The 18,170-nt window shown below is 37.5% G+C and overlaps 1 protein-coding gene across 1 annotated transcript; it reads right to left on the reverse strand.

Annotated features, from left to right (window-relative positions):
• Positions 1-4,710: 4,710 nt before the first annotated feature.
• Positions 4,711-5,546, reverse strand: LOC112756904 (uncharacterized). The gene is made up of 2 exons (XM_025805507.1): positions 5,234-5,546; positions 4,711-5,129 (listed from the first exon to the last, which is right to left on the reverse strand). The coding sequence occupies exons 1-2, from the start codon at positions 5,544-5,546 to the stop codon at positions 4,711-4,713; spliced, it is 732 nt and encodes a 243-aa protein (XP_025661292.1).
• Positions 5,547-18,170: the final 12,624 nt, after the last annotated feature.

Consider the following 18,170-nt stretch of genomic DNA (forward strand, 5'->3'; position numbering starts at 1 on the left):
AATCAAAGACAACACTTCTTGCAGAATTGAGACTCACGCAAATTTAAGAATTTATTTTGTAGAAAATAGTTTGGGGATTTTTTATTTAAATAAATTAAATAAATATATTTATTGTTGAAATAAATAATTTTAAAAATTATTATCGAAATCCATTTCTCAATCTTATCTCGTTTACAGTGTAAATGAGATAATTTTGAACGTATCTTGTTTACACTATAAACGAGATAAGGTACGTGCGCGTGATACGTGTATATCTCGTTTACAGTGTAAACGAGATACGTGCATGCTTATCTCATTTACACTATAAACGAGATAAGGCTGGTGGACGGCTATAAATATATGTCGTTGACAGCAAAGTTCTGGGTCCTAGTTTGAACTTTTCGATCATTTTTCCCACTTTTTTACCCCTTTCTATCCATATTATCAAGTAATACGATGATGGCGCGCGTAAATGATAACGATCGGGACATCAACAGGCTGAATGAGACTTGGCATTACGTCGGGGTAGAGGACTTTGTGGTTAGTTTTATTATCTTGACTTTTATCTTGACTGTGCGCGCGTGCGTGCGTGCGTACGTGCGTGTGCGTGTGTGTGAACACGTGTGCGTGTGTATGCGTGTGGGTGTGTGTGTGTGTGTACAGTTTGTATCACTAGAAATAGGTCACTGATAGAAATTTGGAATTCTAGTTTTTTTTTTTTTTTGTGTATTAGGTTGTTACTACATAATTATTAATTTAGTTAGTAACTAGCCAAGTTTGATAATTAGATTATTAAGTTAAGTCAGACTTTGTTGGTTATGTTGTTATTAACTTTATTGAATGTTTTAAATTCACGTAACGGAATGAGAAAATGTGTATTAGTTAAGAAAGTACACAGTCACCAAAAATGTAGTGCCGACATAAATCCAATTAGTATATACGTGTAAGATTCTATTAGGCAGATGTATAGAATAGTTAAAACAGTTTGCTATGTTGATGGACCTATCCAATTATTTATTTTTTAATAATTGTGAATATATATTTTTTTATTAGAGGCCTCGCCTTCTCCTCCCCCGGCGAGTGAGCCATACCCTTCTTCCACCCGACGCCATCGTCCCGTATTTGAGGGAGGCTGGATTTGGTGACACGGTGCCTCTTAGGGATTTCACATTCGACAACTCCTTGATTACGGTATTCGTGGAGCGATGGCATCCGGAGACTCAGATGTTCCATCTCCTGTGGGGTGAGGCCACTATCACCCTGCAAGATGTGGCATACCACCTCGGGATACGCCCACACGGTGACCCAGTTGGGGGTGCTTTCATGACTTCCACAGGTGGTACCACACGGAGATGTGGGAGTTGGTGGAGCGGCTGCTCGGTGCCAAGCATCTGGTGGTTCCACAGCAGGCGGTGCAGAGGAAGGAGTCGTTCTCGCTGAAGCTTGTATGGCTGCGGGACTGTGTCTGCCAGATGCCACTGACAGACGACCCAGAGACCCTCCGACAGTATGCTAAGTATTACATCATGTTACTGATCGAAGGCTATCTAATGACGGAAAAGTCAAACAACTTGGTTCATCTGCGTTAGCTGTCGCTGCTTCAGGTCTTTGGGCAATGCCGGACGTTGTCTTGGGACTCGGCTATGCTGGCCTGGATATACCAGAGATTTCTTCAGTGGAGTCCACCAGAGCGAATAATTTTCATGTATCCTATGGCTGCGAGGTAACAACTGCTTATGTCTTTATTGCGTTATCAATTTGTAACCTTTTATGATATTCTGCATAATGAACTATTGTTGTTCTTTTGATTGGTGTCAGGTTGATAGGATTGTAGCAGCAGAGCAGAGACCAGCATGAGACGAGGGTTCTGCATTGGAGGGTGGCGATAAATCGGTTACAATTCGACGAGGTTAGCACCACGGTTGATACAACCACTTTTTTAATTTAGTCCTTTACGTAGATTGTTTTTTATGCAAATTAGCTATAAGTACGCACTTACTGAATTTTCTGGTTTGGAACATTATTTACCTTTTGGGATATCAAATATTTATTTATTCTATACTATAACTGTTGGTTCAGTTTGTCTGGCACCGTACGACGACCCTGATCTGCAGGCTCTGTGCCCCCTTTGGTAAGTCGAGGAGGAAGAGTGGGGGACATGGATATCAATCGTCCCCCTCGTCTGCTTCAACATTATCTAGTTTCACCAGGTTGACTGGGTGAAGTGCCAGTTCAATGGAGAGCAGCTGGTGCCTAGCGCCCGGTCAACCTTGACAGGTTCCGACTTTTGTCTTATGTATCTTTGTTTTTTCTGAGTGTAGACTTAATTTATTATAACCATAACACGTGCAATTTTAACATCTTGCATTAGGTAGTGAGTGACCCCGTCAGATTAGTTACTTTTTTTATTTTTTCGACAGGTTCCTGACATCCACTAGCCAGGACGAGGATGTGTGGTGGCTTGATAGACTTCACGATTGGTATAGCGGCTGGAGAACACATTTTGAGTCTGGCTACAGGATCTCTAATTAGCACACATTTGACTACAGGCCGACTCATGAGTATTATGACTGGTGGCGGGGCGCCTGCCAGGTGAGGCACCTGGCAGGCCAGGATGTACTGGAGGATCCGAGGCTGGCCGAGTTACCAGCCCACTCCCAGCCAATCGAGGGACGATCTCCACCTTCCTCGAGGAGTTCCTGATCAGTGTAGGCATGCGAGGGAGGTCAGGACAGACACCTGGTGGCCTGCTAAAAGGGAGAGGGGTTCTAGAGAGCACAGACCAGGCGTGGGGGTTCGGAGGGAGAGGGTCAGGCCTCGGAGGGCAGCGATTGGATGTAGAGTCTGACGAGGAGGTAGAGTTTGACAGACATGAGGACCACGGAGACATCCCCTCAGATGGCCATGATTCACCTCCCCATCAGCCGCCTCCACCTCCTCCACCCTTCGCTCCGCATGATCTATCCGGTTCGGGAGGTTCGCAATATCGGGCCATCTGGGACACATTACTGCCCGGCTAGCATGATGCAGGCCCTTCCAGCAGCTAGGAGGAGTAGATAGTTGAGAAGATATATTTCGAGGATGCTTTCTAGCTTCATACCGCTGACTCGGCGTTGATGCAACGCCTCGCGAACTAGTTCTGGACTGGCAGGGAGCAGTGGGTCGGACAGTATCAGCACCCATCTGCTTCCACACAAACCTCAGCCTGGATGCCACAGATATCTCCTACCTCTAGGTTGTCATACGGGGTAGGGGTCAGACCGGGTGCCCAGTATGCGACACCCCCGTCATACGACTATAGTCTGTTGCTAACTTCGTCACGGCCTCAGGTGACACCTCCATAAGCTCCACCGTTTCACCCTCAGCCTCATGTCCACTAGTATGCCCACGTTCCATACTCCAGAGGCTACTATATCCCACCTCTGCCACCGCATTCACAGATTCCACAAGATCCTGCTATCCAGCCCATGCCTCATGCAAATCCTTGACCAGCCCGACCTCAGCGCCAGACTCAGTCTCCGCTATGTGGTACTGGACATAGGCTCCACTATCAGGATCTCCACTACTGGTGATGGCTTATGTTTGTTGTTGACTTTATTTCCTAGACTATTAAATTTGTATTGTATAAGTGTTGCTTGTTTATTAGGTCGAGTATCTTGTTTTTATATTTATGTACCAGTATATGACAGGCCTCTTGTATACTCGATGCTTATATGTTTTGTTGATGTATTGTCCCTTATTATGTCCATTATTTTTATTAAGAAAAAATTTGGAGGAACTTCTAAGGGTGCGATGCAACTGAATGTAAACTATATTTGTCACAACATTGTTCATCCTTTCGGCAAGTCGGTTACAGTTACATATATACTATGTAAACAACAACCACTAAGTGTGTTTAGTATAAGTCTTCTAAAAACAAACAACTATAAAAAGGTATACAACTAGAATAAAATGAAACAACATAGAATAAAAGAACACAACCATAATAAAACGAAACAACTACAATAAAAGGATACAACAATAAAGAAAGGACTATCAACCCTAAGCTTCGTCTGTAGGTTGGTTGGGACAAGCCCTCCTAGTATGACCAGCTTGCCTGCAGAGGCCACACTGCTTCTCCTGGCGCTCGACCTCATCTATGTCATTCTGGAACCTAGTAAACACGGGTCTCCCAATAGCCTTCCTGCGCATGAGTGGGTTAAGACGAAGCCGTGTCCATACCACTCCGGCCATAGGGACTCGTCCGGTATCGCTGGAAACTCCATTTCGTACACCTTGAACAGCCTCCTACCTGTAAACCGGATGAACATACGGAGCCCACTTGATGCTCGCGGCGGCACACCCGGCAAGCACATGGCGGCATGGGTAGTGGAGAGTCTGAAAGAGGCCACATTCACATGTACCCACTGCTAGCTGAACTCGGAAGGAATGTTGCAACCAATCCTCGAGCAGCTCCAACTCCTCCACAACAAATACGGAAGCCCGCCGATCACAATGAGTAACACGCATCTTCGGGATGCCTTCTCTGTTCTTCTCAATGGCTGCCATCAGCCTCTAGGAGAAGCAATTTCCAGCTGCCAGTTGTGACTGCGCCTCCCTGCCTTTTGTGATAAACAACTTTTGCAATCTCTCGTACGTGATGCGCAAAATGGTAGAACTTGGCAAGCACCGTGTACCCTTCAGAACTGCATTGATGCACTCTGACAGATTTGTTGTCATATGACCAAACCATTAATCACTGTCGCAGTGTTGCAGCCATATCTCCTTGTTGAAACAACCAGTCCAATCTACGATTCCCAGCGACAAACCTTTCAAGGTATCCATGTACCACTCGTACCCATCCATGCTTGGACTATAAGTGGCGTTTATAAGGTATCGCTTGCCCTCGACTGACTTCAAATGAGTCATGAAGTTTACGGCCATCTGTCTAATACAGTAAGCGTAGAACACCTTAGGAGGTTGCCAACCACTTTCATCGGTGCTGAGTGCAATCTTGATAGCCTGTGATCTATCAGAAATAACCAACAGGCCTTCCTGTGGGGTGACATGTCGTCCCAAATTAGTAAGAAAGAATGACCATGACTCCGTACTCTCGGACTCTACAATGGCAAAAGCAATAGGCAGGATATTGTTGTTGCCATCTTGTGCCACTGCAATAAGCAACACCCCACCGTATCAACAGAAAGAAACAGCTTGCAATGCTTGAAAGCCTCCACACAGGATGGAAAAGCCCAAAAAACTTTGTCGAACATACTACAGTCGTGGACTAGAAGGTGTCCGTCGTAGTATAGCACGAATCTTAGCTCACAAATGGTTCCCGGGAAACAACTCTGCAACAACTGAAGTAGTTTCGGCACCTTGTTGTATGACTCCTTCCAATCACTGTATATCTGAGCAATTGCCTTTTGCTTCGCCATCCACACCTTTCTGTAGGAGGGTTTGAAGTGATAGCTCTGTCGAACTGCACCTTGCAGGACAGGGATGCTGACGGATGGGTTGGACTGTATCAACGGCAAGATGACCTTGTAGATGAGACTGATGTCCAACTGTCGATGGTCCTGTAACATGGTGGGTGCTAAACAAGTATGTGCTCCACCAACCCTCCGAACCTCCCTAACGAAATAAAGTATACATGGTTGGAAACTACTCAATATATAGCAGTCATAAATGAGTAAGTACGCCTCAATTAAACTTGAACTCACTAGTATCCGAGGTTCCTTTGGAAAGCAACATGGAGACTCCATGGATAGCCATTTGCAGCTTGACGGGAATGCACAAGGTACTTTAATCGGTCCAATTCGATCACTCGGTACTCAGCACTTCTGCGAATACTGTAGTTCTTCACACCCTGCATCACTGCATCCCGGCATTTTAATCTGTGGTCAACCTGAAACTCTACCCCACCGTCTAGGTTGTAATCCACTTCTCCGGTGTTGGAAAACGGAGTTCTCTCATGCATGACCTCCAGATCCAACGTATGATAGTGACTTGGTACAACTGATAGTGCTAGAATCGGGTGGGGAGAGGCAAAACATAGAACACTGCTGTCTAGGCCGGCATCTCTGGTACAAACTCCTCCTCATCATTCCCTTCAGAAGAATCACTATCGGCGCTATCGGCAACATACTCTTCGTCGGAGTCTTCCTCACCCACCTCCATGTCTTCCACTAGAATGGCGACATGATTTGGTGGTGGTGCGAGAGGTCGGTCGTCCTGCACATAGGTCGAGTGTACAGAACCACCACCACCAACATCTCCAACCTCGGCGGATAGCTCCATCACTTGTTCCGCCATGATTCTCCCATGGATGTCAAACATGAGTTGCACATGCTTGTCCCCCAGGAGCCGAAATAGTCAAAACTGGAGAACTCCATTACCCAACGGTGCTAGCAACCTATACCCCACCCTTCCGACCTCTCTCGTTCCTGTGCTACCAAGGTTGCTCAATATCAAACTCTTCAACTCAGACAACGAACTTACACGTCGAGTGCGCAACAGTAACTGATTCTCACACTCAAATATCACCTCGTTGTTGCCGTTTCTCATACGACAATTGGGATAAACACACACAACTACATATCCGCCATTACTGGATATTTTTTCCTTCTTTTTGTGAGAAAAACGGGGGAGAATAAGATATGAAATGTTTGTGGAGAATGCCAAAAATTTCACATCCTTTTATAGCTGTTGAAGATTTGTCCTACTGTATCTCTTTTACACTGTAAACGCATTAATTTAACACGTATCCATGCACGTATCTCATTTATATTGTAAAAGAGATATACACGTGTCACATGTAAATATCTTATCTCGTTTACACTGTAAATAAGATAAGACTGGAAAATAGATTTCGATAATAAATTTTAAAATTATTTATTTCTATCATAAGTACATTTTTTAATTTATTTAAATAAAAAATCCAATAATCAGAACATGTAGATGTTTATAATGTTAGTTAATTAGTTATTTAATAATAAAGATTTTTGAGTAATTTAACATATTTTGATTAAATAATTATGAAAAGTTGTCATATGTCTTCTTTAATGTTGTGATTTATTATCATGTAATAAATCTAATTTTATTCTTTTTTTTTTAGTATCAGTTTAATATGTCCATATTAATATTAGTTTTTGGCTGTAATAATAATAATAATAATAATAATAATAATAATAATAATAATAATAATAATAATAATAATAATAGCTAATTACTCAAAAGACAAGTTTATTTAACTTATCAAATATGAATGAAGTCATTAGTATTTTTTAGTTTTTATTAAAAATTAATTCAGATAATATATAAAGTATTAAATAGTTTTTTTAAACTAGTTAAGATAATATATTTATATATCATTTATTTATTTTCATCTTTTTATGTAATTTTATTATCCATATCAAAATAGTATAAAGTGATTTAGTAAATAATTTTTAGACATAATTTTAATTTTTTTTCAGTATAAATACATGTACATTTAAATGTTTAATTAGCTATTTTTGTTAGAAATTATATAACTTTTAAGAGTGATTTCATTATTTGAGTCTTTAGCAAATGAATTTGCTTAGAGAAATGCTTTTATTAATTAATTACTAAAAAATAAAAAACAACGACAATAAAAAAACATAAATAAAATTTAGAAACATTTATTTTTTCTATTAATCTTAGTAATTAATTTTCGTTAGCAAATAGATTAACAATGAACAAAATTAAATATGGGACCAAGAAAAACAAATTTTTCAAAATGTGTGGGTCTTATTACTATAAAAAAAAATATGAATGTGTAAGTGTGACTTTTAAAGTACAGTAATTACGGTAGTAATTTATATGCCACAACACTCTAAAATCTTGACACCTGTTTAACTATATATGTAAAAAAATTTAATATTTACACACTAGCATTTATTAAAATGTCAAGTCTCATATTTTTTAAAGATATGATTTTTAAAAGAGAAATTCTCCACATACAAGCGTTTTTTTATACAAGTCTTTACAAGTGCACCTTCTTCTTCTTCTTGCGCACGTTTTTCTTCTTCTTCCTCTTCTTCTTCTTCTTTTCTTTCGTTTCTTGCCTTCTCTTTCTCCTTCTTCAACCGTTACTGCACGTTTTCACTGCACCTTCTTTTTATTCTCTTCTTCTTTCATTTCTTGTCTTCTCTTTCTCCTTCTTTATTTACGTGCTTTTCTCTCTGTTTTCTTTTTTCGTTATTCTCGATTTCCATTGTTTTTTGACATCAAGCTCTGAAATCGTTTTTGAAGAAGAAGCAGCAGCAGAAGATGAGGAGGAGAAAGAGAAAGAGTTTTGAATTATGCATAAGTGTACTTTAACGAATTTTGGGTGTATTTCTTAAATCCTTTGGGTGTAGTTTTTGTAATCCTTTGGGTGTATTTCTGTAATCCTTTGGGTGTATTTCTATAATCGTTTGGGTGAATTCCTGTAACCGTTTGGGTGTATTTCTGTAATCCTTTAGGTGTATTTCTGTAATCGTTTGAGTGTATTTCGGTAATCGTTTGGGTGTATTTCTGAAGTTCCATTATCTTCAAATTTGACAAGAAACTCGTTTTCATGGAGGAAGAAGAAGAAGAGTCGTTTATAATGCATGGTGAGTAGCGCGCTTTGGAAACAGGAAGTGGTTGAATAACGTGCGTTTATTTACTCTTGAATGTGGGAGTGTAATGCGTGTTTTTTGTTGGACTTGTGCCAACTTGTAAGACTTGTAAGCCAAAAAGACTTGTATATGTAGCAGGTCTCTTTTTTAAAATATTTGTAAGTAAAAAGTATCTCTCAATGATTTCAAACTAATTTTTAAAGTGATGAATTAGATTCAATTAATTTTAATAGAATTTCTTTTGGTGTCTAATTAATTAACTTTTATAGATATGTTTACACTAATATGTTGATGTTAAAATTAAATAATTAATAGGTCGTCAAATATTAGAAATTTAGAACATCAAATGTATAATAATCTAGTTATGTAGATTTAAAAAAATCTAATTTACATCAGTAGTTGTGTCCAAATTATTTATTCAACCAAATTTAATAAATCAAAAGACCCACAATCAATTGAAATCCAATATTGGTTAAAATAATCTCTAACACATAATCAACATTTAGGGTTTCCTTGAATTTTCGTTGATATGAATTATTTGATTTTGATGCGATGGCACACCAACCAACACCGTGGGCCTGATCATATAGTATAAATTCGTCTGTCAATTATTATTGTGAAATTGAGTATGATATGATATGATATTTAATTTCGGCTTCCATTTTGTTACACTCTGCCTTTAGAACAATTTATTACTGTGAAATTGAGAATGGTATGATTTTTCGTCATCACAATTTTTATTTTAGAATGAACATATAAATAAATTTTCTGTTGACCGTTTTTACTTAATGTTTTCGAATTAAAGAATCTACTGAAAGTTTTACCCAATAAGAATATTAAGATTTTTGTTTTCTCTAGGGGCGTTTAACTTGGAGTATCCTTGGTTTTGTCTTATACGTTGTGGTTGATAATAACTGTTTTAAAATAGAAACAATAATGATAAGACTTTTTGTTTTGTCCTATCTTGTATTCTTGTTTTTTTAGATGAATATAATAAAATATTTAATTCAATAATTTTTTGTTTTATAAAATATTTGTTTGGAGAGTTACTTGTAACAATGATTTGGGCTTGAACGTGAGGTCCAGATTCCTTCTGAGGTAGCGTCTAACTTGTGATGGTACTAAGATGTTGCCGTTCAAGTTTCGCGTGAGGAGGTGGGGGTGGTACCTGCAAGAGACTCTGATACTTAAGTTAGCAAGGGCTTTGAGCATGTTTTTAGTAGATTGAGACTTGAATATACCGAGGGATGTCAGTGTATTTATAGTATGAGAAGTAACCACCTTTTAGAGTAGTTCCACCATTATTGGTAGATGATCGTTCCCTTTATATTGGGAATTTGTTGAGATCTTCCTTCTAAATAGAGTAAAGAGATAGTACGAGATATTTTAGGGTTCGGTTGCTTATTTAAATAAGCAGAGTCGATCTTTTTGTCGTCGTACTCGACCTCTTATGAGGTCGGGCAGGTAGAGAGGAGCCACCTTTTTTGTGGGTATTTATCTTTATTGAGTCTTACTTTATATTTTGGACCAGGGTATGAACAGTGTCCCTATTCGAATCCGAGCTTTTCATGGAGTCGGGTTCAAGCATTTGTGGTTCCAGTTTTCTTCGTCGGGTACGCCGCTTTCAAGAGGTCGGGTACTTAACGTGTTTTGAAAAATTTTAGAACGTTACATCGTTTTAATGAAATGGCATACATTACGCGGCAGTTTCCTTGGGTTTTATGTGCGGCACTTAAAGAGGGGTGCAAAATTTCTTTTTTTCCCTTTGTATCTTATAAATGCTTCATTCTTTCCCTTTTCTTCCTTTTCTGTTTCTTATAAATGCCAGTGTTCAAGATTTCTCTTTCTTGAAGCTTTTAGAGGGTTTTGTTCGTACTTTAGGAGAGGATCGTTCGTGTTTTTATCTGTTTGACATGCCCTTCTCCTTTTGCGTTTCACCAAGGTTGGTGCTTTTTCTCGTTTTCTGTTTTCGATTTGCTCTGGGTAGTACTTGTATTTCCTTTCTTTGAATGATACTTTGAATAGTGATTTGAAATGTTGTTGGTGACAGAGACTTTTGCATTTTCTTAGCTACTTATTGTGTCTTGAAGCTATTTGAAACTGTCGCTGCTTGAGATTGTTGCTATGTACTATAATTGTATTGTCTCCAAATGGTGTCGCTTTTGCTTGTTCAAAAGTGATGCCATTTAGGTATCTTGAGTTTCTTTGTTGAAAAACCATTTTTAAGATTGTATTTTTCGTTTTGATGATAAAAATCTGACTTCCTTTGTTTGGTGTCTGAAAGAAGGTTATCATCGGTTAGGAATTTTTACAAAATAATTCCGTTGCAAGTATAGTCCAAACCGACAAACAACCTTCAATCAAAGTTTAATTTTGGTTGTCACAAGTTCAACCCAATAAAAATAACCGAGAGTATTAGTCCCAAGTCGTTCTCCCTAGGAATCACAATCGAGTGCTCAATTATTGATTATGAGATTCACAACGGTGGGTTGATAAAAAGGGCAAGAATTTAAATGGCAAGAAATTAAAGCAAACAATTAAAGATAACAAATACTGAAAAGGCATTCATGGCAAGGATTGAGAATCAAGGCTTTCTATCATAGTCATTAATCATGACACAATAATTATCAAGAGATAATCCTATTTTGTTATCTCAACATCGGGAGAAAATCAAATAAAACTAGTTAATCTCAATTCATAAGTCCTAATCTAATTACTAATTGAATTAGTAAAAGATTAGCGTCAACGGAAATAATATTAACTAACAACTCTAGATCACCAATCTAAATTGGGTACTAATAACTCAAGATGACCTAATTTCTCTTTCCAAGCCAAGAATACTCAAAACTCTACTCTAAACTTAAGCCAAGCATTTTATCAAACACTTGGAAGGCATAAAAGAAAAGCATGGTAAAATTGCAAGAATATAAAATCTAAAACTACCCAATGCAAGAACATAAAACATCAAATCACATTAAATGAAAACCAAAATCAACAATAGTTCATAAACATAAAAATGACCAAAATGAAAAATTAACAAGATAAACTAAGGAAATTAAGGCAAAAGAACAAGGAAAGATAAAAGAAACTAGATGAAAACAAGAATTAAAGCTTGAATCTAAGAGAAATTAACCTAAATCTACCCTAATTCTAGAGAGAAGAGTGAGCTTCTCTCTCTAGAAAACTATCCTAAAACATGGTCCTAAGCTACACTAATTGCTCTCCCTTGTTTCCTTTTGAATTCTGCATCAAATAGCTTCAGAAATGAGTTGGATTTGGGCTTGGATGGCTCAGAAATCGCCCCCAATGTGTTGCCTTTAATGAGGTCACATGCTACTTGTCACGCATACGCGTCGGTCACGTGTACGCGTCATATTGCAATTTTCTAGGTCACGCGTACGCGTGGGCTACGTACACGCGTTGCCATAAATTCTACAAATGCTCATTTCTTCATGAATTCTCCACTTTGCATACTTTTCTTTTCACTTCTTCCACCCAATCCTTACCTTATGAATCTGAAATCTCTTAACAAACATATCAAGGCATCTAATGTAATTAAAGTGAATTAAAATTAACTAATTAAAGGCCTAAAAATCATGTTTTCACTCTTAAGCACAAATTAGGAAGAATTACAAAACCATACTATTTTAGTGAATAAATGTGAAAAAAGTTTATAAAATCCACTAAATTCAACACAAGATAAATCCTAAAATTGGGGTTTATCAACCTCCCACACTTAAACCAAGCATGTCCTCATGCTAAACTCAAGAAAGAAACAAGGGGTATCAACATTTATTCAATACAAACTATCTATATGCACTCTATCTAAATGTAATTTATCTAAATGCATGCAACTACTTGGTCAAAATAAATCAATTTCCAAGAATACATATATGAACACAAGGGCTAGAGTAACAAATCCACAATTGATAGAGTTATTGAAAAGAATTATAAACTTGCAGAATAAGAGGTGATCATAGGTGAAAACATGTAATTGAGCAATCGAACCCTCACCGGATATGTATCCGCTCTAATCGCTCAAGTGTATAGGGTTGATTCACTCAATTCTCCTCTAATCATACTTTACATGATTTGTTTTTCATCTAACAATAAAAAATTATTCAATGCATGCATACAAATATTATGAGGACTTATCCAAAGGTTATAATGGGGCTAAGGTCAAGGTAAGGATATATATGGCTAAGTGAGCTTGAAATTTGAATATTTGATTAACTTAAACTCTCACCTAACACTATAACAACCTATATAATTCAAAGCAAACCTAACTACCCATTCTTCACTTTTTCACACACTCATGCATTCTTTTCATTTCATATCACGTATGCATTTTCATTATTACTTAACTTTGGAGTATTTTGTCCCCTTTTTATTGTTTTTTTTCTCTTTTTCTTTATTTTTTATTTTTATATTTTTTTTCTTTTTCTTTCTTTATTTATTTTTTTTTCACAATAAGGTATATACAAAAGCATTAATGCATATGGTTTTAAACATTTAATGCATGAGTATGTACCCAATTCCTAAAATTTTCAACAAAACTATAAAATACACTTTTATCTCACCCAATATTTTCAAATTTCTCACACTTGAATGATACATACTCTCACTAGTCTAAGCTAATCAAAGACCCAAACAAGGGATATTTATTATTTTTCACTTAGGGGTAGTGATGTGCTAAAATTAGGAACAAATGGGGATTAACATAGGTTCAAAGTTGGCTAACAATGGTAGGTAAAAGGTAAGGCCATTTAGGTAAGTGAGCTCAAATGAAATCAAGGCATCAATCATATAAATGCATTCATACACAAAATAATGGACATAAAGAATCAAACAAATCAAATATTACAATCATAGAAAGAGAATAATACACACAAGAAGAAAAATAATGGTTATATGATGTAACCACACAATTAGGCTCAAGAACTCACAAGCTTATGTATTCTTAGCTGAAAAACATGTTCCACAGTATATAATTCAAGCAAGTTCAACGAGAATTTTTTTACTCAAATCAATTGGGGTGCCCTATAGATAAATTTCTTGGAAAATTTCATTATTTTGACTAAGTTTATTATATATATGCAAGCCAAGAAAATGCAACTAAAAATTTTAAAGGACATAGTAATAAAATAAAATAAAATATAAAAGTGTTAGGATTAGAAATTGTCACCTACGATTGGCCGATTGGTCGAATGATCTCCCCACACTTAAAAGTTTGCACCGTTTTCGATGCATTCAAAGATGAGCAAGGGGGTATAGTGACTACACGGGTTGCCACCTTCAGCTGGTGGATCAATCGGCTGCTGCATGTTCTTTCTCCCGCTTCCCTTGTTGTTTATGGTGAATCATCCATGAAAAATAGAAAATAACACCGTAAGATGAGAAAATGCAAAAGCAAGAAAGCGTAGATTGTTGGAATGAGGTAAGAACCACTAAAATGGAGTGAGTGAATTAGTGTGACATTAAGAAAAAATAGTGTGTGAGTTCTAAGTTGCATGCAGTTTAGAACACACACACTGGCATTAAAAGCTATGTCACAAGTACACAAAAGAAAGCATACACTTCACTCATTCTAGTGTGCTTGATATACTTCAAAGAAAACTTGTAAGTTGAGACAAGCAAACAAGCAATAAAGAAGCATGAAAGTACTCAAGCCAATAATCGAGCAATTCTGAAATGGATATTGTGTGGACATTGGTTGATGTGTAAGAGAATTTAATGCAACAAAGAAAATATAGAACTCACACACCAATCAATGACACATTTTGAGTTTTGTTTTTTGCATCACCTAATCGACATAAAGTGAGATACATGGTTGCTATGTAACTTAGGAAAAGCAAGATAGAAGTTAAAATCCATCACATAACAAACATGGTCCACAAAGTTTAAAAAGCTCAAAAATATGTCACTAGGTAAGCTTACCATCCACATTCACAATTCCAAAATTTCAATGCATGAACTAGATGACGTAAATAAAGATCAATCATAAACAAGCATCACCTAACAAAAAATACATTGATAATACACAATTGCCTAACAATAGATAGTGAATTCAAATTACATGGGAGCCAAAACATGCAATTCAAAAGAGGTAGAGTGTTTTGAAGGCAATGTTATAAATACTTGATATTCAGAAATGTTAATCATGAAAAATTCAAAACCAAGTAACGAATTGTAACATCAGTGAAGGAATCCAACAATGACTATTAACAACAATGATGCCAAAATAGCATCCTATCAGTAATCAGCAGCAATATCTCAGCACAATCAGCAAAACAAATTAATAATCCAACACTTAGCATGAAAATATAACCTAAACTAACAACTTAATCTACTAAAATAAAAATTCAAACCAACTAACTAATGGTGAATGGTGGTGGTGGATGATGGTTGAATGATGGAAAGAAAAGAAGAGAAGAGAGAAGAAGAAAAGAAATGGAGAGAAGGGAAGAAAAGAAGTGTATGAAACAGGACAGTGGTGTCACACGTATGCATCAGGCACGTGTAGGCGTGGAATAGGAAAATAGGATGTGACGCGTACGCGTCAGGCACGCGTAGGTGTGAGAAGGTGAAAATAGAGGGTGACACGTACGTGTCGGGCACGCATACACGTGGGACAAAATTGTGTTAAACGCACAGTGTCCGCACCATTCACGCACAACTCTCTGTTGGAGTCATGCAGCAGCAGCACTCACGCACCATTCCCGCATGGTGATTTTTCAGGGGTCACGCGTACGAGTCAGGCACGCGCACGCGTGAGAGGTTGGAATCTTGGGGTCACGCGTATGCGTGGCTGGGTGCTCTGTTTTTCAAATTTTTTCAAGTTTTAGCACCAAACATAGCATTCTAAACAGCCAAACAGCCATCTAAACACCACCAAACCTTATTTAATACCCTAGACTACCAAATAAACCAAACAAACAAGACTAAACATGAAATTAAACTAATTTTACCCATATTTACAAAAGAAAAAAAATAGAAAGATGTTACCATGGTGGGGTGTCTCCCACCTAGCACTTTTATTTATTGTCGTTAAGTTGGACTTATAGGCAGCTCTAATCAAGGAGGCTTATGCTTGAATTCATTCTCAAACTTCCACCAATACTTGGACTTCAAATGATTGCCAGAAATTCCAATCAAATGAACCAAACCTTGGTGAAGTTCTCCACAAGCTCGGAGCTCCCAAAATTGATCCTCTTCTTGTAATCCGGGATCCTAAATCTTGTTTTCACACCCGTCTTTAAGTTGATCATCACAATTCCAACTGGGTGGTAAGCAAGCCAAATTCAATTAGGCACCAAACTATCCTCCTAGACCCATCCAATTGAGCACTAGTCCAACCTTTGCATCTAATCCTTGAAGCCTCAACTATAATGAGCCTAGACTTACAACGCCAACCACCAAACATCCTTCTCTTACGCTTCATTCCACAAAGCGCCCTAAGTTGGCAATCCGTTTCAAGCAAATCAAATTCAAGTGGGAGAATAAAGCTAAGAGAAATAAGTTTTATCCACTCAAATGAAGGAATAGATGGTGACTTAGGTAGAGGATTTTCCAATGATCTTGACAAAGCAAATTCCACTCCCGTCCATCCTCTTCGAAGGGCCTCAACCACTTGATAAGCTTCTTCCAATTCAACCTCTTTTTCACCAATTTCTTCTAGCTCCTCTCCATCACTCAAATCGTACCTCAGAGGTTGTGTAAGATCTACATCAACACCCATTTCAAATTCAATAGGGGAGGGTTCAACAAGATCAACAAGGGGATTGATCAATGTGGACAAAAATTCACTAATGATGGAATCCACTTCTTGATCAATTTCTCTCAATTCTCCAACTACTTCCTCAGTACTAATGATCTCGACTTCCTCCTCTTGTTGTAATTCTTGCCTCAACTCTTTTTCTTCACCTTGAAGCTCTAAGTTCACTTCCTCACTATGCTCTTTTGTTGATCCTCCATATTTATCAATGGGAGTACTTTGATTGCATGAACGTAGGGAGACTAAGTGGTGAACGGCTTCGGTTATGGTGGCCATCAAGGTTTCTAACCTCTTTAGCTTCTTTTGATCCTCTTCTTCTTGCTTTTGAAGACGAGAATAAAGATCTTTTTGTTCTTGCATTAGGGGTTTGAGCAATTCGTCCAATGAGGGCGGTGGTGGAAAAAATGGTTCATTGTTTGGAGGAAAGGTGTCATAGTTGGAAGGTGGTTCATATTGGTGAGAGTATTGAAGTGGTGTATATGGAGATGGTGGTTCTTGGGGTATTGATGTTGGAATGGTGGTGGCTATAGATGTGGTTCATATGATTGTTGGTATGGTGGTATGGATTAGAATCATATGGAGGTGAATGGTGGAATGGGCTTGTTAGTAAGGTTATTGAGGATTATGTTGAGGGAAAGGGTCATATGCATATGGTGATTGTGGTTGACAACCACAATGAAGGTCACCACATCCATTAGGTTGGTATGCATTAGGAGTTGGATTGTACCCATAAGAAACCAGAGGAGGTTGTTGCCAAGAAGGTTGTCTATATGATTGAGGCTCCTCCCACATTTGATTCCCAAATCCTTGATGCATATCCTCATTGAAGCTTTCATTTCCTACAACATAGTTTGAACCAAACTTATAGCCAAAATGGTGAGAATTCATAGTAGCAAGAGAAAATAAAGTCAAAAACTAACAAGAAACAAGAAAAATAAGATGCTACAACCAGCAAAAACTAGAAAACAAACCAAAAATCAAGTTATTCACAATATTAACATATATACAATAACCAATAACAAGCACACATTGTAATTCCCTGGCAACGGCGCCAAAAACTTGAAAGAAGGTTATCGTCGGTTAGGATTTTTCACAAAATAATTACGTTGCAAGTATAGTCCAAACCGACAAACAACCTTTAATCAAAGTTTAATTTCGGTTGTCACAAGTTCAACCCAATAAAAATAACCGAGAGTATTAGTCCCAGGTCGTTCTTCCTAGGAATCACAATCGAGTGTTCAATTATTGGTTATGAGATTCACAAAGGTGGGTTGATAAAAAGGGGAAGAATTTAAATGGCAAGATATTAAAATAAACAACTAAAGATAACAAATACTGAAAAGGCATCCATGGCAAGGATTGAGAATCAAGGCTTTCTATCATAGTCATTAATCATGACACATTAATTATCAAGAGATAATCCTATTTCATTATCTCCAATATCGGGAGAAAATCAAATAAGACTAGTTAATCTCAATCTATAAGTCCTAGTCTACTTACTAATTGAATTTGCAAAAGATTAGCGTCAACGGAAATAATATTAACTAACAACTCTAGATCACCAATCTAAATTGGGTATTAATAACTCAAGATGGCCTAATTTCTCTTTCCAAGCCAAGAATGCTCAAAACTCTACTCTAAACTTAAGCCAAGCATTTTATCAAACACTTGGAAGGCATAAAAGAAAAGCATGGTAAAATTGCAAGAATATAAAATCTAAAACTACCCAATGCAAGAAATAAATAACATTAACTCAAACAAGCATTAAAAGAACATAAAACATCAAATCGCATTAAATGAAAACCAAAATCAAC

Source organism: Arachis hypogaea, chromosome 16, assembly GCF_003086295.3.
Source record: "Arachis hypogaea cultivar Tifrunner chromosome 16, arahy.Tifrunner.gnm2.J5K5, whole genome shotgun sequence".
NCBI classification, from domain to species: Eukaryota; Viridiplantae; Streptophyta; class Magnoliopsida; order Fabales; family Fabaceae; genus Arachis; species Arachis hypogaea.